Source organism: Cladophialophora yegresii (genome assembly GCF_000585515.1).
Source record: "Cladophialophora yegresii CBS 114405 chromosome Unknown aczIN-supercont1.7, whole genome shotgun sequence".
In the NCBI taxonomy this organism is placed as follows: Eukaryota; Fungi; Ascomycota; class Eurotiomycetes; order Chaetothyriales; family Herpotrichiellaceae; genus Cladophialophora; species Cladophialophora yegresii.
This window is the reverse complement of record NW_006913051.1, coordinates 1485352-1507742: the sequence shown is the minus strand read 5'-3', so window position 1 is coordinate 1507742 and position 22391 is coordinate 1485352. Positions and strand designations below refer to the sequence as shown.

Genomic DNA, 22391 nt, shown 5'->3' with positions numbered 1-22391 from the left:
CAAGACTGAGGTGTGACCACGCCATCTTGAGCTGTGAGTGTGCTGTGCTCAGCTGGGGTCTCGAGATTAGAATCGGTATTAGTTTGTTCATCAATCAGCATTTAATCATGCTACAATTACCACTTGCCGAGTCAGGACGCACGGAGACACCACATACTCTCGACGACCGGCCAAGTCACGTGCAATCACCGGCTCCTTCCGGTCGTTCTATCACGTGACTACCTGATTCGGTAACCCCGCGTTACACGGTGAAGGCGCGTGTGACGCGCCTCGCGACCTCGACGTCTGATGAGTGTGACTTCAACACTCTTTCGACACTCGTCCTCGGCTTACACTCAGCTCACCTCACCTACCTGATCAGGATGGCCATCGCGGTAGCCTTACCCAAACACATCTCTGATCTCCTAGTTGAATGCCGGAAAGCCATCAAAGAAAAGAAGTATGCAGAGGCAATAAAATCAATCAACACGGCGCTAAAGAGCCCCGCAACCAAAACCAACACGGAACCGCGCCACTTGATCAGTGTCTACGATTACCGCCATGCCGCGTATGTGCGCCAGGGTGACCGGGATTTGGCCCTTCAGGACGCCAAAAGCATGATCCGGCTTGACCGCACCGACGTGCGAGGATATCTTCGATGCAGCGCGGTCGCGCGGTTCAAGGGCAACATGACTGCCGCACTACAATACCTCGAGCACGGGCTGAAGAACTGCGCCGAACCAGGCGACTTGGATACACTTCGTAGCGAAACTCGAGTTGTGCGCGACCAGTTGTCGGCTGAGCTTGTCCTTTCACGGCCCAGAGATCCAGTGACCACATTGCCCTTCGAGGTAGTTGAGATGATCATGTCATACCTCGACTATAGACAACACGTTCGGATGCTCCGGGTTTCAAAGTCTTGGAAGCGCATGCTGAGCGTCCTACCTCCTCTGATTGACACGGTTTCTTTCGAGGGCGCCAAATCAAACATCACGGCAAAGATGTTGCTCGTGGCTCTGAGGCGACTTGTAACTCCCAAGACGTTCAAGATTTCGGGCCTGACAAGTGGTGCCAGCGATATACTCCAGCACCGGCTTTGGCGGGACAAATTGATAGAATCCCTGCACGTGCTCCAGATTAGCGATCAGAACAACCCCTTCCGGATATTCTCTTTCGGGAGTGTCAGAATGAGAAGGATTGCGATTGACTCTCCGACAAGATGTAGTGTTGAAATTGTCGATCAGATCCTGCGGCGGTGCACGGCCCTGGAGTATGCCCGGTTCACGATCTGTGTGGATGCGAGTCAACTTCAGTGCAAGCTCAGCAGCAGCACTCTACTTGAACTGGACTTGAATTGCCGGACCAAACGGGCCGGATTGGTGAGTCAAGATACACTCTCGCTCTGTCCTTTACTCCTCGCTTCACGCAGTGGAAACCTGCTTACAGTGGTGCCCTTCTAGCTCGGACTCACCATAGATTTGCCGCAAGTTCGCACCCTCTATCTCCGCGGCTTCGATGACGCGCCATGGGGAGGAGATCTTGATTTGCGCCATTGCCAGTATCTGACGGCCCTCTCCCTGTATCATTGTGCCGTCCGGGATCTCTTTCTGCCCTCGACCATCACGCACTTGCGCATGGAAAGCTGTGAGCTCCAAACAAGCAGAAACTTATGGCCTTTCGCAGGACCACAACCAGAGCTCCCTGCTCTGGACAATCTCGAGACCCTGGACATGCTTGACAGCGCTCCACGGACAAATATCGAAATGCCGTTCTTGCCTCTCATTTCCCAGGCATCCGCGAAGACAAAGCCTGGCAAGCTCACGTCACTGGGATTAACCTACAAGGATGATTCAGCGCATTATCTCGAGGCGCTAATGCTGTCGGAGTGGTTCGCAGGTCTGAAGGCGCTGCATATCGACAGCCAAAACATTGTCGACAGACACAGCCAGTTGTTTGTAACAGCTTGTCCTGAACTCGAGAGGATCCATATCCGTGGAGCGCAGATCACGGGCGTCTTCATCGTCGATCTCGTCGCGGTGCCGAAGTCCAAGCTGCGGGCCGTCACAGTGGAAGACTGCCCGAAGGTCTCCAGAGATATTATACAATTTGGGGAGCAGCGCGGCGTGCACGTCAAATTCATCGCCTCGGCAGAGAACAGCAGCAGGAGCAGTGGGCGCAGAGTACGCGAGGTGCAGTGATGCATTTCTCAGACGCACAGGCCCACGCCCACAGAGAGAGCGACGAGGGAGAGGGTGAGCGAGAGACAGAGAGGCAAGGAGGGAGAAGAGGGTGGAGGAACAGCAAATCAAGGAAAGATCCTCCTTTTCCTGTGTCCCAGTTGTGTCTTCCTATGTATTCAGTATCGTCCACTCGATAGTGTGGACATCCAGATGACCAGCGATAACGAAGTAACGAAGCAACGACCTAAACTACATGTACGTAACGAAGCAATAACAGCAGGTTCGAAGGCTTGCGTTTGAATGGAATACTGTGACTGATCAATCCCAATTCCAGTCCCACTCCCCATTTTAATGCTCACGTAGATAGCTCTAGACTGCGGCGTTGAAATGACTGACAGCCTCGAAAAGTATAACGCATGCGATCATGTACACAAGCTGGGTGGACAGCGGTCTTCACGTCACCAAGACTGACTGATTGACTGACCTTGTTGCTTAGAGAGATGGAGAACAAAGGATGCAGTATAGTCCGTGCTTGAACAGCACAGATTCAGGTATGTAGGTCCCCCCATTGCTCAAAACTTGGTCCATATACCACATACTGTATATCACAGGTCATACGTCACATTGTTATGATCAGTCTTGTACGCAGCACGTACCTTTCTTTATGCGTATGCATCACACACACAGACACACACTCGTGATATCACACTTGTTCGTTATATCTAGATCATTACCATGTACGCTACACACATTCCAAAGTATAAATCCTACGCCGTCCCCGCGGGCGTTTCCAACATCTGTTCCCCCCCCCGGGTAATGACAGGGCGGTACTCGCCCTCGGCGAAGAGCAACTCGTCATCCATATCGACGGACCTGTCGATCTTGAAGTACCGGATCTCCCACTCATCATCGATGACATCCCCGTAGGTTTCCAACTCGGCCCACAGCTCCGGATACGCCTTGCGGGCCCACCTCTCCACCTCGTCCTTGCGGTACTGCCAGGGGATGGCGTTGTAGAAGGTGCCGATGGTGAGCGCGTCGGGCGCCTCGCCTATATCGTGCTCCATCTCCTCGATGAGCTCCACTGTATTTTCAAACTCGCTCTGTCCGGCGAGCGCACCGACGTACGCGTCGTAGACCTCCTTCGTGATGACCAGGTTGAAGCTCTGCATGAGGGCCATGATTTGGCGGGCCTCGTGGCCGCCCTGGGGGATCCATTTCTCGCACGCCCGGAGCGCGAGGATGAACGAACTCAGCGTGGGACCCTCCCGCGACTCCATGATCTTCCAGAAGTGGTCGATGATGGCGACAAAGGGCTGCTGGCACTCTGTGTAAGCGGCCATGAGGCCGTTGTGGATCCGCGTGGTCTGTTCTACTTCTAGGTCGAGTTTCAGCATGTTGTAGACCATCTGGAGGCCGTCGATATCTTTGCATGAAGCGATGCCTTCGAAGCATTTGGCGTAAGCGGCCGGGGTGGGCCGGGCGGCAAGATCTTCTCGCTGCCGCATGTGTCCGAAGACCAGACATGCGAGGTCTGGCCGCTTGCGCGCGAAGAAGGATTGCATTATGGCAACACGCTCCGTGACGGGGGTTTCAGGAAAGGCGTGGCGGAAGAGTTCATAGGCATTGTAGGCGCGCTGGTCTTTGATGGAGAGGTCAGTTATGAATTGCTGGAAGACGGCGCTGATCCGGGCGCGGTCGTCTCTCGGGTAGGAGTCAACACGGTGGCGAAGCAGGCCGGTGGCTTCTTCGAGTTCGTCCTTTTGCAGGAACACGTGGCACAGGCCAGCGATGGCTTCGGCTTCGAGGTCTGCACCGGTGGAGAGGACGTGGTCGACGACATTCATAAGGTGCATGTATTCTGGGTCGGCGGAAAAGGACAGTGACGAGATGTAGTGGTTGAGGACCGGCACGTCGGATCGGTCGACAGGGACGTCTTCCCGGGAGAGAAGCTCGAAGGATTGGGCTGCTGCGGTTCGGTTGCCCTGTTTTAAATCATACTCGAGCTGTAGGGCTCGCGTTCGGCCGTCGGGATGGAGGCCCAGGGCTTGAGCGAGGTCCATGTATTGTGAGGCGGTCTCGGCGCTGTGTTGTGAGTATGCGTACTCGATGAGTCGGTTCATGGTTTTCATGGATACTGCGTCTGTAACTCCTCGGTCTGATAGCTGCTGGATGATTTGTCGCATGTGTTTCACACTGGGTTCATGCGTGGCATGCCAGACGGCCAAAGTCCCCGCCATGTCCCCGGAATCGGTTCTTTGCTGCAATAGATTGACTGCCTTTCCGGCCCACTCCTCTTCTCCGTTTCGCATAGCACAGTCCACCACTCTGATGAGGGTCGGCGTGGTTGGCACTTGGCCGTTTTCCAGCGACAAGGCAAATACCCTTTTGAGCGCGCTAATCTCGTCATGTTGGGAGAAGTGACTGGCGAGCGTTTCCTGAGACACGGCATCAAGTGGTCCGACGGTGTCTTGCACTTCCCGCACCACTTCCCAGAACTCCTTGTTGCGGCCTTCATTGGCTAGGCCCCTCAGCACAGCCGTCCACATCGGAAGGCTAGCCCTTTCCGAACTGCTGGGTGACTTGCGCAGGAGTTCTAGGGCCTCCTGAGCAGATCCGGTCTTGGATAGGACAGAAATATAGGTCACCAAGAGAGAGCCCTGAGCCTGGTGGCGGCCATGATCGACAGGATGGTCGATATCCCGGGCAGTAACTGAGCCATCCCTGAGTGCGTCGAAAACCTGTGTGGCCAGTATCCGCGCATCGGTGCGGAATCTGTCGTGGCCGGTGGAGGAGGCCAGAGCGAGCAGGACATTATGAAGGTCTTCTTCTGACAGACTCGTTTTCGAGTCGGAGCCTAGGATATGTCCACGCTCTTGCAAGTGCATGAATGCCTCTGTGGCTAAAAAGACCTCGTTCCTCGTTAATCGCCGGGGGGACTCGATCATTGAAGCGAATAGGAATCTGAAAGCATCGACCACTTCATTCTCGGGGGGTAATCTAGACTGGCTTCTTCTCGCTCGGACGACATCGACCAGCTTGCCCAAAGCCAATTCAACGTTGGCGGCTGTGCTCCTCGCGCCCTCGAAGCCCTTCCGAGTGGTCCCGAAATTGATACCAAAAAGGTGGCGCTTCTGGTGGAGGGCATAGGTAGTGCGTGGGTGGTTGGACAGCGGTTTCGCCTTCGTCCCAAGCGTCCTTTGACAGCCTCGAACCGCATATGGCCGATTTGCAAGAATGGAGCGAAACACGCCGCGGGTGAGATTTGACGACTTCATGGCGAAAAGTCCCCCTGAGCCGAACTGGAAAGTCAAGGGATTGCAAGGAGAAGAGGCATGTCCAAGACCGATATACGTCGTCGTGCAATGATGATGGCATGATGGACGTCGAGCGACAATTTGCGGAGTTGCAGCTCGGCTTCGGCGCAGTTTCCACTTTTGGTTCTGCTGCTCCTGCGCATCTCGACGAGTTCAAAGGTTCAGCGTGGACCGTCGAGACAGCATTCATCAGGGTGCCACCGACGGATCGCCATGTCTCTGCGACTGCTGCAGATAGGCCGTGCAAGCAGATCTGCTGCTGCTTCGCCCCTCGACCGTACGTCCGTGCCTTCGTTTGCAGTATAGATGAGTCTGACCTTGAGCAGAGACCATAAAACGCGGACTTCTGTCCACCGTCAAGGAATCCGACCGCAAAGTAGCAATATCGATAGAGAACCAAGCCATCGCCCGACAATTGACGAGACCATGGAAGGCCGGTGACGTCTACGCTCCTCACGACTTGAGCGCTGCGGAAGCTCGCAAATGGAGAGTCAAACATCGTCCCACCACTGATGCCTTCGATGCTTTATCTGTCAATCCTCTAACATTGTACAAGGTGAGTGTTGACTGTTCACCGACATGTTAGTGTGTACTGAGCAGTCCTAGAACTTCTCTGTCATGTCCGAGTACGTCACAGAAATGGGCCGAATTCGACATTCCAACTCGACCGGGTTGCGACCAGTCAATCAAAGAAAGATCGCGAAGGCCATTCGCAGAGCCATTGCGCTGGGATTGATGCCCAGTGTACACAGACATCCTGAGATTCTGAAGAAGGAGATATCGACGAGACTGTCCAATTCTGGACGAGTAAGATGAGTTATTGACAGAAGATCTACCGTGGCCCAGCAGTGGAGGTTTGGCACCCAACAACACAGTCTGTGGCAGGGTGGTGTCGCAGAGCACGCAAAAAGTCTAACTTGCGTCTTTCTGGCTCTAAAGGATCGAACACGCCAGCAGAACTCAAATACACGAAAAGCAAGCACCAACCTCGACAGCGAGCACCTCAGGCGAACCAGTCCAAAATTGAAACCTTTCCTCGCAATCCACCCTAGCCGGTACTAGGAAAAGGGTCCCGAGGAGGAGAAACACCGTCTGTTTCCCAAAGATAAGGCATTTTTCCGTAGCCAACTTGCTCCTTCATATCACGATTTACTCTCCAGTTACCGTGGGTGCAATGGCAGACTGGGTCGAGGCGATGCAAACTCTCCAACAAATCCAACGGGTCCCGCAACTTAATCGGAGCTTGTCCTTTTATACATCCTTCTCGAAGAAAGCGTTGGGGGAGGCTGGACCAGAACTAAGACCGCAATGTTTCATCGGCACTTGTCTGGCTTGGCTAGGATGTGATAGATTTGGCATGTACAATACAAGAGAATTGAATTTTGGATGCCGAGGCACTGTGAATGTGAAATGACAGAATGTTGGTGACGGCGAGAAACGCTGTCCTTGTCCTCTGACGATACCTTGTCAATCGATGTCCCAGACTCCGAGGCCGTCAAGACTTCTTATCGTCCTCTCAGCTTCGTGACTTGCTCCTCATTACTCTTATCAGCCTGTTGACTTGATACGGCACATCTCGTGGCCAAAGCCCATGTATGCAGCGTCGCTGTCCATACGCTATCATTGTCCACAGCCTTGGGGGCCACTACAATGCAAGCTGACTAAGCGAGGCTGCGCCACCAGCTCCTGCAGCCTTGTATACAGAGGGGCACTTTGCCCGCCGCATTGCGGTGTTTCTTGCTGAGCTCTTCCCGACAACATAGTCCAAGCACCTCGAAACGCTCCGACTCCACGCTGTACATGGTTCTTGGCTACGGTTAAGCCCCGTCGTTCACTTTGTCCTCTCTGCGCATGGTTGACCATGTCCATCACAGCTGGTAAGCAAGTAGCCAAGTCAGCGAGCACGCCGCTGACGTTGCTTTACAGAGGCCGTCCTAGCGGCGTTGCCCTCGACCCAGCGCGGACTTCCTACTCCTCTGAGTTCAGACTCGAAGGGGGAGCGTCTAGCCTACGCAAGCGGCAAGAGCATCTTCATAAGGTCGATTGACAACCCGAGCGTCTCTACTCAATACACGGAACACACGAATACAACCAGTGTCGCGCGCATTAGCCCTTCCGGCTTCTACTGCGCCTCCGGAGATGTGTCGGGCGTAGTGCGGGTGTGGGACTGCTCGCCCAACGGTTCCGGCAAGACCAAAGGAGAATATGCCATTATTTCAGGCCGAATCAATGACATTGCATGGGACGGTGACAGCCAACGCATCATAGCCGTGGGAGACGGGAAGCAGCGTTTCGGACACTGCGTGACGGCAGACTCGGGGAATACCGTGGGAGAGATCAGTGGACACTCAGCACAAGTCAATGCGGTCAGCATAAGACAGCAGCGGCCACTCCGCGCAGCGACAGCGGGTGACGACAAGAATCTGGTCTTCTACCACGGCGCTCCCTTCAAATTTAATGGTATACCTGGCCGAGGGAACCACAGCAACTTCATCTACGGGGTCGGCTTCTCGCCTGATGGTAACCATCTAGTGAGTGTGGGTGGTGACAAGAAGATCTACCTCTACGACGGCAAGACTGGAGATGTCAAGACCGAGATCGTGGACAACGCGGAAGGTCACAAGGGCAGCATCTTCGGTGTGTCGTGGTCCAAAGACTCCAAGAGCTTTGTGACTTGTTCAGGCGACCGGACTGTGAAAACCTGGGACGTGGAAGCAGGCAGAGTTACACATACTTGGACCTTTGGTGATGCTGCGGCCGTCTCAGATCAACAAGTCGGTGTGGTGTGGCCGGCACGATCAGACGGGCTGATCATTTCACTTTCGCTGAGTGGGGACCTCAACTACTTGCACACGGGTTCGAGCAAGCCAACGAAGATCATTTCAGGCCACCAGAGGAACATTACGGCTCTTGCCTACTCTGGACAGAGCGGCAGCGAAACTCTATGGACGGGCAGCTACGAAGGTCGCCTATGCTCTTGGGATGCGGCAAAAGGCACTGCCGAGGCGATTGAAGGTGACAGCCCCACAAACATCATCTCGGGACTTGCAGCAACTTCTTCGGACAAGCACCCCCAAGTCTTTTCTGTCAGCTGGGACGATACCTTGAGAACAGTGGATGCTGGAGCAAAGACCTTTACTGGTAAGGCGACAAAGCTATCGTCACAACCAAAGGCATTGACTACCACGACGGATTCTTTGGTCGTCGTAGCGCAGCTCGAGAGCGTGATTGTGTACAGAGACGGCGAAGAAGATGGCGAGTTGCCCTTGAAATCAACTCCGACATCACTGGCCTCACACGGCAGTACTGTTGCAATTGGATCACAGGACTCCAGTCTGCGCTTGTTTGCGGTAGTGCCTGGAAAAGCACCGAAACAAATTGCCGTTGTGGACCAAGTCTCTGCGCATCCTCTGACAGCAATATCCTTCTCCAAGGACGGATCGATGGTGGCAGCGGGCAATTCTGCAGGGAAAATCTATGTGTACAAAATCAGCACTGGGCTCACGGGACTCGTGACTGGCAATGCTTCGCTGGACCTGGTGACTGATCGATGGAGCGCTCACACAGCAAAGATCACATGCATTGGATGGAACCCTGAAGGCACGGGAGCTGTTTCCGGTAGCCTCGACACGAACATCTTCGCTTGGAGTCTGAAGGAACCGGGGAAGCGGGTGAAGGAAACCAATGCACACAAGGAAGGCGTCAATGGCATTGTATGGCTTGGGGACACTGTCTACAGCACGGGAGCGGATGCCACGGTCAAGAAGTGGAAGGTCCGCATAGCTTAGAGGGAGACATGAATACTACGAGGCGCATGATAAGATGGACATGTGATATGATGGCACAGCGGGTCTGAGTCTTGGGAATGAGACAGCCTGGTGCGATGATCACAAGGCTGGGTAACGATAACTGGCTGTGCAGGATAAAGTAACAATGAGGAAGATGCCTCGTCAGCCAGTGATGCTCACTGCTTCGTGTTTGACCATGCCTAGCGGGTGTTTAGGTTGTTGGATGGATTCGTCTCTTTGAGCCTCGCGCTCTTTCGACTTCGCGGGCACTGCTCGGCAACTTTGGACTTCACGAATATCTCACAGACAGGTCACAGACACCTCAGCTCATTTCACTGTAGGCAGCACGCAGCATTTTTTTCGAGTGTCAATAAGTATCTAGGTTATACTTGGACTTGCCCCCTTCATGAGTGAGACTCGCATCTCTGCCACGCCTCGAATGCGGCCCTCCTGCAGTTGATGCTTTCAACTCGGCCATGGCAACGACACTGGACGACACATTCAACCCCGCCGCCCTCACGCGATCAGACACCATCACGTCCACAACCAGCAACGTCAAAGCGCCTCCGGGCCCTGCAGCGAAGCCATCGAAGGCGAGTCACCCTCGCGTCGACCTCGAACCCCTCTACACTGAGCTGAAGTCATGCATCGGCGCGAATTGGGAGGTCTACTTTGATGCTGTCACGAGGTTTATACGAGGCACGTCGAGCAGTTTTGGATTCGGAGAACAGGACCGCTGACTGCTGTACTATAGGAGAACTCAACACGCGAGAGTTCGGTGACCTCTGCGATGCCTTCGTCTACGCGACTCCCCAGACCGAACACGCCCACAACTCCCTCATCCTCGCAATCATATGCAACACGGGCAAAGACCCTCCTGAGCCCGGCCTCGCAGCCTGGGTCAGCGCGACGACCGACAAATCCAACCTCGCCTCGCCAACGAAACCCGCCGTCACCAGCGATGCATCAGAACAACGACTCAAGGCCGAGGTCATGGCCCTGCCTGCGCGCGAACGACGGCGGCTGAAGGGCGTCGCAGGTGACAAGGCCGAAGACGAGGCAGCCGTCAGAAGGAACCCATACGAGGAATACTACCAGGCCGGACGGATCAAAGCGCCCGAACCCAGCGCTGTGGCGGGAGCTGCGGGAGGCCTGACAAAGACGAACTGGGACCTGGAGATCAGGAAGAGATATCTACAGCCGCTGTCCTCGGAGACATTGGAATTCCCCGATACCAACTCGATACATGCCCGCATGGTGCCCATCTGCTACGAGGAGTCTGTGGCCCAGGGCTGTTCCGTACAGTGTGCCGAGCTGGTGAACGTGGCAGCCGAGGCGTACCTCAAGGGCGTGTTGAGCGAGGTATTCAATCGGACACGGTCCAACGGTCCACGCTACAACCACTCCGCCGGCGAGGGCATCATGACCAAATCCTACAAGAAGAAAGTTGCCTTCGAGGAGGCCGAAGTCGAGGCAGGTAGGCTTCAGAGGACCAGGGACGACAACCTACTGCCCATCGAAGCTCAAATCGCCTACGCCCGACGACCTATGGGAATGCCGGAACTGCAACTCACGGCCCAAGTTGGCCCGCTGCCTTGGAACAGCAATCCTCTCCTCGGCTTCAGCATTACCAATGCTTCGGCTGACTACGATTACGACCAATGGCTCATGGAACGAGGGCCGACGAAGGGGAAATTGACCAACGGGTACACCGCCCAACCGGTGGATGATTCGATGGACGCCGACAACAGCTCGGACAACTATGGCTGGGAAGGTGTCGGCTCGCACGACCGGACCGGCCTTCAGTCCGTGCTCGCTGATTGCCTCGCAGCTGGTGTATAGATTGGCACCCGAGAAACCACAGGATGGAAGGCTCCGTGATACTTCTTGACTTCACTCGCGTGGTGGTGACGTCGAATTCGAAAGCAATTATGCGAAGTAAACCGACTAACTTGGTGAACCTCAACAGCCCAGGGAAGTCAACATCCTCGCTGATCTTCTTGCTCGTACGCAAAGCGAAGGCGGCTTCGCAAATGACGTACGGGTCCCGATTCACGACGACCGGGACTTTCAAGCAGGGGACAGCGTCGCGAGCCTCGATGAGTCTCCGTGGCGAAACGAAGACAACTCTACTAGCCAACTGCGAGATCAAGGAATCGACGACCAAACCACCAAGTCAGAACAGCATGCAGCGGCTGATACGACTCATCCGGAGCGGAAGAGTCATGAGGTGTACCTGGCAGAGCCTCTCTTAGACGGCCTTCCTGAATCCGATCTTGCCAACACTGATGGCTTCACCACCTTTCCCGGAACGCAAGTCGAAGGCTTCTTCTGAATGGATATCCAGGAAGACGAAGAGGCCGCTAGAGCAACCAGCCCCGTACGTTGCCAGACGAGGGCCGAAGTCCTCCCACAAAACCAGCGTGCCTTCCCGTCTGGCAGGGAGGCGAAGATCCCAAAGAATACCCTATTACAGCCAGGCGTATCGCAGCCTGAGTGGGGGTAGCAGCAAACAAATCAGGCCGTCTCAATTCTGGAAGGACACAAATAAGAGGCGCCGAGGTGAAGAGCACCCGCGACGACACCGCGCCAAGGTCAACATGGAGCTGGGGGAGCAGTTCCGGAAAGATCCAGCAGAGACTGAGCTCGAGAGAGCCAACGCCGCAAACAATACCGCGAAAAGCTGTTGAGAAAGGGCCCAGTAATTAAAACTGAAACCTCGCGATGAGCATGCCTCAAGTTACCACAGGAAGGCGCCGCATAATTAGACGGAGAACTAGCATTTGGGACTCACAGTCCCAGACGGCGCGCGAGCCAATGACAAGGGGCATCTCAAAGGGCCCTTGGTGATGACGGGCCATTTCCAAGTGACCAAGTCCATCCGCAGCCAGCATATAGCAGCACTGAAGGTGTAACAGGGTGTCTCCGAGCATCGACGACCAGCGATTGGGCGTTTAGGAGGCGATTCCATGGGACCACCGCAGGATCTCGCCGTTCTGGCAGCGTCAGATGGACCTGTTCCTCGTCCGCAACGGCCGCACGGCTGAAGATGCGGAACAAGTATTATGTTATGGCCAGCCCTACAGTATTTGATTCCATCGGGCCAGGTTTGGCTCTGTCGATGGCGCCATAGCCTCCCGTTGCAAACACCGTCTGTCGCCTTTCCCTCGGATTGGGATCACGGCTACGGACTACGTCTTCTCGGCCCTGTCGAACCACACCTCCATTGACGGAGCGGTACAGTACGAGTATCCTGGTCAGCAAGCAACCCTTGCATAGATGGAGCCATACGATACGAGTACTGGACGCGTTATCATCCTGCAGCCAGCAATGTTTGGAACGCATGGAGCGGTATACTGTATGTAGCTCTGCAGACATGTTATCCCCACCTACCCGGCGGAGCAGGATCCAGTGGTTCCAAGTTCTCCCTCCCCATCTGCTTCACTGCCATTACCATCGTGTAGGAGCGGATGGCCTCTGTTAGGCTAAGAATGTAGAAGGGTGGGCAATGGGTGAGAGTAGCTGAGGAGGTGGGATACAACACCATGGAATAGAATGGGGGATGTCGGGGTATGGGTGGGCGAGGATGGATTGAATTGGCTAATGTAATGATTGATTCCCCCAGCATGGATGCATCCGGCATGTATTGACAGAACATAATGAATGATTCCCCCTAGCATGAATCGCCGGTTGGTCCTGCGTTGCATCATCTGACACTATCTGACACCCTGTTTGTCCGCGCTACGCAGTAACCGACCTCTTCCATAGAAAGCACGATCCGTTGTTGTATTCGAGGCGCCCCCTTCCATCAATCATAGCAATTCACACACTGCCCTGGACACTAGCATCACTCCCACGACGAATGTACTCTCTCGCAATGTCCTGCCCATCCGGCCCCGTCGTCTCTCCAGCCTCAGTCTTCCGCCAGACCAGCTCATCCCACTTGATGAAGCCCTTGGCTCGAAAGGTGTATTCCTCCACCTCGTCCGCCGGATCCGCATCCATGTCCACCACGCCATTGTCGTAGCGGTACCGACGTCTTAGCCCGGTAGCCTTCAACCCGAGTCTCTCGCGCCGACGATTCTCCTCGTTCTGCTTCTGCTGCTGCATGGCCAACCGTTTGGCGACCTCGTTGGCGTCGTGGAGGCCCACAAGCTTGCGCTTCCCGGGGTATTTGGCCACAAGTCCACTGATGAAGCGACGCATACGCCACGCCTGGCCACGGCCGCTGCCATCCTCATCCTCGTCCTCATTCTCGAGTCTGTCCTGATCCTCGACTTCGTCCTGGCTCGTGCCCATGAAATCGCTGGCTGGTTGGTCTTCAATGTGTCTCTTTTCGGATTCGTTCAGTTTTGGAGGATGCTCGATCCGATGGCACAAGTAACTTGTGGTCGCGATGTCGGACACGGTCATGCCTGTGGCGTTTTCCCAGTACAGCAAGTCTGGACGAAACTCGACGATAAACTGTACAAGCTCTCGGTGGTTTTTGCGCACCCCAGTGTGCAAGGGGTATTCACCTGCTCCATCCATTTTCTCGAGGTCTTTGCCCCCTGAGAGCAACAGTAGAAACTTGAGAGACTCTTGCCAGCCGCTGTGGTGCTTGGTGATGCGACCCAGGAACACTGCGAGAGGTGTGTTGCCGGTGGACTCGATAGTGCTACACCGCTCCAGGAGTAAAGGTACGACAATTGTTTTGTCAAGCATGTCGATCACGGACCGGAGCAGGTCCGGCTTGTCGATCGGAATGGTGTCAAGCATGGTGTGCAAGATGTTGCGTCCAACGTGATCTTTGGTGGCTTGGTTGGCTCCAGCTGCAATCAACTTCTTGGCCGCATAGTATCGCTCGACTTCGAACGCGAGGTGAAGCGGTGTCTTGCCGTCCGCTGCTCGGACTCCCACCGCATCAGGCATCTTCTCGAGGAGGAGATCAAACGTGGGTTGACTTCCATCCTCCCGTGGTGGCGATAAAACCCCGACATGCAGCACCAGTTGATTGCGGGTCGAGAGCCAGGCACTCAAGGTGCCCTTGATACCGCCCTTTGCTTGCGCCAATGCTTGTATGCGCTTTTCATCCTCGAGAGACTCTGCGAACTCGAGGTATCGACGCAAGGGTGCATCTGTGAGGAAGAATTCGGTGGAATCAGTGTTGCCTTCGATGGCAGCAGCAAGGAGAGGCACTCCGATATCTGACTCCGCATGGTGGGAACGCCGCCCGCCTCGACCTGCCTCTGCCCAATCCTGGCGTTTCCGGCCATGCACACTGAGGCCCTGGTAGTATTTGGGCTTTTCGTCCAGCTTGATTCCAGACTTCTGGAACACTTTCTGCAAGGGGAACCCATAGCCAGTGGACTTGATGATTTCTCCGATCATTTCGACTCGACCTAGTCGTACTGCAAGGCCGAAATCGTCTTGGCTGATGTTCATGACTCTCAGGCTGTCGTTGTTGCCATCGGGGATCTGGGCGGCCAATTCGTTGCCAACCTTGATCAAGAACCTCAAGAGGGTCATATCGTCGGTAAACTGTCCTCATCTGTTAGCCAAATAACACTAATAGACCAGCAGTACTGATTATACCGCAGAAAGCCAGATTTTGAGGAGAGGGGGAGAACTTACGATGGCATATCGAACCAAAGATCGTCGCATCGCCTGGCTTGTTGCTCCAAACACTGCATTGAACCATGCCCATGACTGCTTGGATTGATCACCGATATAGACCCGACGGTGGTTTGCAAGGCTATCTCCGAACACGTCTTTGACCTCTCGCTGGTCAACATCTCTCCGCAACGCACGAGCAACCTGACAATGCCAGGCGACCATGGTGGACGGCGAGACTCGGGATACGACAGTTGTAGCCTCCAGTGCCGCAACGTCCTCCACTGTGAAAGCTTCGTCGACGACTTCCGCGTGAAGTCTCACATTGTCACTGCCTTCTGAACGCCCGTCGTCACTGCTTCCATCGCTGTAGCTGTTATCGTCTTCCTCAGTGCGGAGACGGTAATGGTATCGGACCGACTTGTTATCTGGTTGATATTGTGCTTTGGCAATTTCGATGATGATGTGAGCTAATTCATAATGACCACGAATTGCTGCAATGGAAAAGGGACTGAATCCACGGAGATCATAGACTGCGATATGAAGAGGGCGTTCGCCATGGAGACAGAGTGACTTCAGTGTTTCCACGTTCCCATGCCAGGCAGCCTCGAACAGCTTGATGTAGTTGGCTTCTTTCTCTGGAGTCAAGTCCGGTACTTTGAAGGATATCTTTGTCCTGTAGGGTTCTGTGCTGTGTTGGTTGAAGCCATAGCGGTAGCCAAGGGCACGTCGCGACTCCTCTTCTTTCCGCCCCTCTGGATGAAGCTCCCAGAATGACTTGGCACCCTTTTCACAAAGCTTCGATTTGAGGTTGAGTAACTTTTCGAGCATGTTGTTGATAGCAGCTTTCTTCGGTGCCTCGTCCGAAGATTCCTTCTCCGCATTGAGCTCCTTCTCGTATTGCTTCGTTTGATATCGATGAACTGATTTAGCATCACAGAGATCCTCGGAGGCAGTCCAGTAAGAGTAGGACCCTGCCTCAAAGCCATCGAGATAGACAGAGTCCTCTTCTAGTGAAGCCGGCTTTTCCAGTGTCTGAGCGTCCGCGGGCTGCAAGTATTGCCGAAGAGATGTAACACGGTCTTCAACAAGGTCCAGTAAAGATTTACCAGCTGAATTCCAGGATGAATACTGGTACTCTAGGTACTTGTAGGCTCTGGCGGGTAGACTGTTGACGTCTTCGCCTGCGTCGACAAGCTGAGCAACAAAGTCCACCATGTCGTGTTGCAGTGCAACAAAAAGCGGCTGTTCGACGGTTTTCTGAAACGTCTTCTTCACTATTTCTGGGTCATTTGAGGGTCGGTCGAAACTACGCCTGTAGGCTTGTGCATATGACTCGAAGTCGATATGGGTTTTGGCTCCCCAACGAACAAGATTGTCGACAATCTCTGGCTTTCCAGTCCGGATGGCGGTCAGCAATGGAGTATTGACCTTGGCGGTGTCGAAGTACCCGGAGATGGCGATGAAGTTGCACGCGCTGGCGAAGTGTGATGGATCTGCAGAGTGCATCGTCTCTAGGATGAGTGTTTTCGCGCTATTGACAGCATAGTTGAGGGCTGAGATGTGATTCATATCGGCCTGGGCATGTGTCGCTCCGCGCTCAAGAAGGACTCTCACGGTCTCGTTTGCTTGTTGAAGTGGCAGCTCCAGAGCCAAGGTCATGGTGAGTATCGCGGCCTTGGCCCGCTTTCGATTGTATTCGTCCACAATCTTGATCGGAAGGAGGACATCGGCGCCATAACTGTCGACTAGAAGCTCGATGACGTCCAAGTGGCCTGCTAAGATAGCGAGGTGAAGCGGCGAAAGTGGGCTGTCCCAAGCTAGGACATCGACATCATACACATCTGGTTCGTCCTCTTCGCCGTTCTCGTCAGGGCTGACGTTGTCGTTGACCTTTACGAAGGAACCTTCCGTCACATCGTCTACTTCGGCTTCATGATCGAAATCCCCATCAGAATCAAACGAGTCGACATCGCCGGAGTCTTGCTCTTGACTCCCGTTTTCGGAAGAGGTATCAGACGCCGACCCAGCTCTTCGTGCATCCCTGCGGGCAGCTTCCTTTATGTTTTCCGCTTCCTCATTCGCGTCGCTCTTGTCCAGGATGTCTTTCACCATTTGCACTTCCCCACGGTAGGCAGCGAGGTGCAGCGCGGTCATGCCATTATACAATCGCGCTACCAGGCGGGCGCCATGCTCGATCAGACACTGGACGATCTCGGGAGTCGAACACATGACAGCCAACTGCAAAGGCGTACGGCCGGTGTGGTCTCTTCGATTGACGTCTACGACTTCCGGAGAAGAGAACCAGTCTCTGACCGCGTCGAGATCAAGGTCGACGATTGCTTGGCACAGTCTAGTAGTGTTGCCAACGTACGCCATGTCCGTCCAGTCGTCATCGGTGATAGGATTGAAGCTCCCAATAGCCTGCCTGCCGGGATCGTCCATGACGAAAGTGACATTTCCAGAGATGTAAATCTTGCTTTCCTCCTCGAAGGCTGCCACATCTTCAACAGTGACTGGCTTGGGACAGAAGCCGCAGCAATCATGAAGGACATCATTAGCTGAACCAAAGAACGCCGGATGACGGTGCAGCTGCGTTTCTCTGTCCTTCGGCTTGTTCCATTCGGCGTTGAGAAGCAAGTCCTTGGTGAACAGAAGCTTCTCGATTTTCTTGGCATGGTACTTCGGTCCGTATGGAATGGTGACAGTGTGGTAATTCGAGACCTCGTCCTCTTCAACCCACTCAGCCACATCGTCAGGTTGCGCATCTTTGACGTTGCCTGGCAGCTCGTGGCGGAAACGGGCATTCCAAGGCAGTGGTGGACGGCCACGCTCGGCTCGGCGCTTGGCGAGATAGGTGTCTCTGTCATTGGGATGCGGAAGTTTCTCCAAGACCAGCAGTCTTGCCAACCCCAGCACCCGTGAGAAAGACCTCTCGAAAATGGTTGGATCCACTCGACTACGGTCAATCAAAGGCCAGTAGACCTCGAAACCACGGCGTGAGTACTTGGACAGGCGATTTTCGTATGAAGGCGACCTTCTGCTGAGGTCAATGGTATTCATCTGGGTCATGAAGGCAGCCAGCGCTCTTGGGGATGCCCAGACTTGCTTCCCGTCGTAAGCGACGCACGAACAATCGACGTCGAATCCGGTGAGGATCTCCGAAACGCTTCTGTACAGGCGAAGGACGATCTGGACGTGACGAATTGGATATTGACTGACGATAGTTATGGCATTCTTGGTGCGGACAGTTGTTGTCTCGGCCAGGATGCTGTCTCGAATCTTGCTTTCGATCTGCTTGACCTTCTCCATGGCCTGTTCTCGGTCCAGACCGTACAAAAAGAGATCAACATCAGAGGCAGGAGCGAGATTCTCATGGTAATATGAGCGTAGCGCGCGCTGGAACCATGTCAGAAAGTTCTCCGAGAGATATGATTGTAGGCAATACCTTAGATTCGTTATGAGGGGCATCGACTGGCAGCAGAGATGTGACCACGGCGGACCCGGCACAGACGACATTGTTCCAGTCCAAATCGACCAAGGACGATTCCGAGAACAGATTGAAGTTTGTCTTGAACTCCTTGAGAGATTGGACGGTCGCAGGTGCGTCAGTTTTCCGGCGCGTGTCTTCGGGCAGTGGGAGCAGGTATTTGTCCTTTTCAGCTGGAGACTCGTTGGCAAGATCTCTTGCTCTGACAGCCAGAATGTCGTTATCGAAGACGGGAAGCAAGTGGTTTCCAGCTGCAGCCGGATGATCGGGATGCTGGGCATAGACTTCTCTCAGCTTGTTTTCGAATGCCTTGAAAGGTTTCACGGCTTCAGCCACGCCAGCCGGGGCCTTTGGACGTTTTTCGACATAGCTGACAAAGTCACAGATGGGCACGGGAAGCGGGGGAAGCTCCATTGCCGCCATGACCAAGGTTGCTGGGAGTGGTAGGGAAATGACACAGAAATGAAATGAAAATGAGATGAAAATGAGCCTTGGGGTGGAAGACAAGTGGTCAATGAGCACAACAACGAAGATACACACGTGCCGAGGGTGACGTGCAAAGCAATCTGTAGGGTTGAATGATTGAACTGCTGAAAGGATCAAGTGAAAGACGATTATATGTAGACGCTTGAGAGAGATGTGAAGCTGCCCAAGACTGTACGTCGGTGGTGATCCACTGCCAGTGAAGCCGGTGTCAGCAGCACGAAACTCATGAGCCAGAGAAGGCGCGACCCGGTGCGGCAGCCTGGGTGAAGACAGATCGCTTCACACTGACAGGCACCAGAGGCACCAAATTCAAGCTTTGTCTGGCTGTGTGAGAGTGTGAGCGAAGGGTGAGGGAAGAGTGTTGGCTCGCATGCTCGCTCGCCTCTGGGACAGCGCGCCCTCAAGTGGAGAAGGATGCCTAATGTGCCTACTGTGTACTCTAGCTCCGCCTATTGGTGGCCAGAAGAGCCAGGCACCAGGGACGAATTCCTTTGTGGCCAAATGCTCAGCCGAAACAACCTGGGCTCGGTCTACGCCGAAGTGCAACTTATTCTGCCGTCGTTCTGGCAGGAATTTTTCGGTACTCGCAAGTCACACGAACACGAAGAAATCAGGTGCAGAGTCGCCGATGGTTCTTCTCCTGGCGAGAGCAAGACTTGCAAGTCCGAGACTTGTGTCGCATAGCATTGGCTGTGTCCGATTCGCTTCGACGAAATCAAGGGCCGCGGTGTTCAGCAGACCTCGCATGAGCTCGATCGAAGAATCTTCCCTTGTCACCAAGATGGCTAATGATCATATCTTGACGCTATCATGCCCGGACAAGCCTGGGATCATCCACGCTGTGACCGGGATATTTTCCAGAAACGAGCTGAATATCCTTGATCTACAGCAATTCAGTGACCGCACCTCGGAAAAGTTCTTCATGAGAGTGCACTTTGGTCCAGCACAAGATACCAAGTTCCTCATGCCATACTTGGATCAACTGGCAGCCGATATCCACATGGACTGGGACTTGCGGCCCGTTGCCGAGAAACCCAAGGTCCTGATCATGGTCTCGAAGATCGGACACTGTCTGAATGATCTCCTCTTCCGACAGAAGACGGGCCAGCTGGCCATCGACGTGCCTCTCATCGTGTCAAACCATTCCGAATTCAAGTCCCTGGCCCAAAGCTACAATATCGCTTTCCACCACCTCCCCGTCACCAAGGACAACAAAGCGGAGCAAGAGAGTCGTATCCTTGACCTCGTCAAGGAGCATAACATCGAGCTGGTCGTGCTGGCTCGGTATATGCAAGTCCTGTCGCCGACCCTGTGCGAGGCGATGTCCGGCAAGATAATCAACATTCATCACAGCTTCCTACCGTCCTTCAAGGGTGCGAAGCCGTACCACCAGGCATTTGATAGAGGCGTCAAGATCATAGGAGCGACGGCCCACTTCGTGACTGCCGATCTGGATGAAGGTCCTATCATCGAGCAGAGAGTGACGCGAGTAGACCACAACATGACTCCCAAGGAGCTTGTCGATGAGGGCAGCAACGTTGAGAGTCAGGTACTAGCCGCTGCAGTCAAGTGGTGGTCGGAGCGGAGAGTGTTTTTGAACGGTCATAAGACCGTGGTCTTCAATTGAGCTCTCCTCTCTGGCCTCCCCCCTGGCAATACAACATCGAAAATATAGAATCCGTGCACTACGGCATCTATGATGGGCAGGACAAAAGTTCGCTGAGTGGATAAAAGAACATGTGTTTGACTGAATTGCATGAGGGAAGGACGGACTTGTCCGCCATCACCATTTCGACATCATCCACTCATCATACAGACCGTGCTCCACAATACCCCATGTTATTGACAGCAGACGTACGCGCCTATGTTGTCGTCTAACTTTATCCGACTGCCAGACAGACCAACGGCCATATAAAATGGTTCTCTATCGGCTCAAGGAGGCTCGTCTCGCGGATCCTCGTGCATACAAGGTGGAGAGCGGAGATCTCAGCTGCATGACCTTTGGCACGTATCAAGGAGTTGTCCGTCAGCATAGTATGGGTCTCACCATTCTATGCCTATGGTCATAACTCCGGACAGAGTTTTCTCCGCGACCAGCATGCGTAGGCCAAGTATAAAGAACGACCCGTGCGGCTCTGCGCCATGCTTCGATGTGGCTCGACAGGAGGCGTTTCCGGACTCATAGGAACATCCCCAGCTAGGAAGAGGGACGACTCACCAGGACCGCGAGGCTGAAAACTCAACCATAACCGACCTGACATACAACAACAATGGCGCTCAGTCTCCAATTGACGTTGACACTCCTCACGGTCCTGCTCTCGCTCCGTTCCATCCTCGCACACTCGCATTCCCAACACGATACAGCCTCCTCGGAAGAAGAACAACCGCTATCCTTCTCAGTCGGCCCGAACTACCCCTACGCGCTCGAGGACCTGGATAAAGACCTCCCCTTCTCACAACCCGTCACATTCGCCCATCTCCCCTGGCAACGATGCTTCTCGGCCAGCCACAAATCCCCACTCGACATCGCGGTCGTCGGCTTCCCCTACGACACATCGACGTCGTACCGCCCCGGCGCGCGCTTCGGCCCACGAGGCATCCGCGCCGCCAGCTCGCGCGAGAAAAAGGGCCGCTCGTACAACACGATCTGGGGCATCGACCCCTTCACGGACGGCGGCCTCAATATCGTCGACTGCGGCGACATCCCCATCACGCCGTTCGACGCCCAGCACGCGTTCCGCCAAATGGAGCAAGGATACCGCCAGATCCTGTACCACAACACATCTGCCACCTCCGCCTCCGCCAGTACTAACGTCTGGTCGCACCCGCGCATCCTCAGCCTGGGAGGCGACCACTCGATCGTGCTTCCCGTGCTCCGCTCCCTCAAGACCATCTACGGCCCCATCAGCGTGATCCACCTGGACTCGCACCTCGACACCTGGGACCCCTACGCCGGATATACCGGGATAGTCAGCGAGCAGTCGGCCATCACGCACGGGACGTTCTTCTGGCACGCCGCGCGCGAGGGCTGCATCGCCAAGGGCAGCTCCGTGCACGGTGGTCTGCGCACGAAACTGTTCAGCCCCGCCGACTACGGGACCGACAAGGAAGTCGTGGGGTTCGAGCTGATCGAGGCACACGAGATCGACGACGAACCGCGTGGCATGAGTGGGATTGCCGCGCGCGTAAAGTCCATCGTCGGCACCACCAACCCCGTCTATTTGAGCATCGATATTGACGTGCTGGATCCGAGCATTGCGCCCGCGACGGGAACGCCCGAGTCCGGCGGCTGGACGACGCGCGAGGTGAAAAGGTTCATCAAGGGCCTCGAGGGCATTCGGCTGGTCGGCGCCGATGTCGTCGAGGTGAGTCCGCCGTATGATACCGTCGCAGAGGTGACGAGCGTGGCGGCGAGTGATTTGCTGGTGGATATTATGGCGTTGATGGTCAAGGATTCGCTCGGGAAAGCCGAGAGGAAGGATACAGTGGGTGGCAAAGAGGCGAGGAAGGATGAACTGTAGCTAGACGGACAGTACACTAATGGGCGCGTGGGTATAGG

The 22391-nt window shown here is 54.7% G+C and overlaps 8 protein-coding genes across 8 annotated transcripts; 6 read left to right on the top strand and 2 right to left on the bottom strand.

Annotated features, from left to right (window-relative positions):
* Positions 1-362: 362 nt before the first annotated feature.
* On the top strand, positions 363-2177 carry A1O7_09658 (uncharacterized protein; the record flags this gene model as incomplete). Its single annotated transcript, XM_007763645.1, has 2 exons — positions 363-1358; positions 1440-2177. 2 exons carry the CDS (start codon positions 363-365, stop codon positions 2175-2177), a joined length of 1734 nt encoding a protein of 577 aa, XP_007761835.1.
* A 749-nt stretch (positions 2178-2926) lies between these two features.
* On the bottom strand, positions 2927-5437 carry A1O7_09657 (uncharacterized protein; the record flags this gene model as incomplete). The annotated part of the gene is made up of 1 exon (XM_007763644.1): positions 2927-5437. The coding sequence occupies one exon, from the start codon at positions 5435-5437 to the stop codon at positions 2927-2929; it is 2511 nt and encodes an 836-aa protein (XP_007761834.1).
* A 252-nt stretch (positions 5438-5689) lies between these two features.
* A1O7_09656 (uncharacterized protein) lies at positions 5690-6292 on the top strand (the record flags this gene model as incomplete). The annotated part of the gene is made up of 3 exons (XM_007763643.1): positions 5690-5753; positions 5803-6032; positions 6083-6292. The coding sequence occupies 3 exons, from the start codon at positions 5690-5692 to the stop codon at positions 6290-6292; spliced, it is 504 nt and encodes a 167-aa protein (XP_007761833.1).
* Positions 6293-7337: 1045 nt separating this feature from the next.
* On the top strand, positions 7338-9264 carry A1O7_09655 (uncharacterized protein; the record flags this gene model as incomplete). The annotated part of the gene is made up of 2 exons (XM_007763642.1): positions 7338-7353; positions 7403-9264. 2 exons carry the CDS (start codon positions 7338-7340, stop codon positions 9262-9264), a joined length of 1878 nt encoding a protein of 625 aa, XP_007761832.1.
* Positions 9265-9740: 476 nt separating this feature from the next.
* A1O7_09654 (uncharacterized protein) lies at positions 9741-11106 on the top strand (the record flags this gene model as incomplete). The annotated part of the gene is made up of 2 exons (XM_007763641.1): positions 9741-9952; positions 9996-11106. 2 exons carry the CDS (start codon positions 9741-9743, stop codon positions 11104-11106), a joined length of 1323 nt encoding a protein of 440 aa, XP_007761831.1.
* A 1980-nt stretch (positions 11107-13086) lies between these two features.
* Positions 13087-18769, bottom strand: A1O7_09653 (uncharacterized protein; the record flags this gene model as incomplete). Its single annotated transcript, XM_007763640.1, has 3 exons — positions 13087-14784; positions 14878-18255; positions 18305-18769. 3 exons carry the CDS (start codon positions 18767-18769, stop codon positions 13087-13089), a joined length of 5541 nt encoding a protein of 1846 aa, XP_007761830.1.
* Positions 18770-19613: 844 nt separating this feature from the next.
* On the top strand, positions 19614-20459 carry A1O7_09652 (formyltetrahydrofolate deformylase; the record flags this gene model as incomplete). Its single annotated transcript, XM_007763639.1, has 1 exon — positions 19614-20459. The coding sequence occupies one exon, from the start codon at positions 19614-19616 to the stop codon at positions 20457-20459; it is 846 nt and encodes a 281-aa protein (XP_007761829.1).
* A 643-nt stretch (positions 20460-21102) lies between these two features.
* On the top strand, positions 21103-22353 carry A1O7_09651 (uncharacterized protein; the record flags this gene model as incomplete). The annotated part of the gene is made up of 1 exon (XM_007763638.1): positions 21103-22353. One exon carries the CDS (start codon positions 21103-21105, stop codon positions 22351-22353), a length of 1251 nt encoding a protein of 416 aa, XP_007761828.1.
* Between the last annotated feature and the right edge of the window lie 38 nt (positions 22354-22391).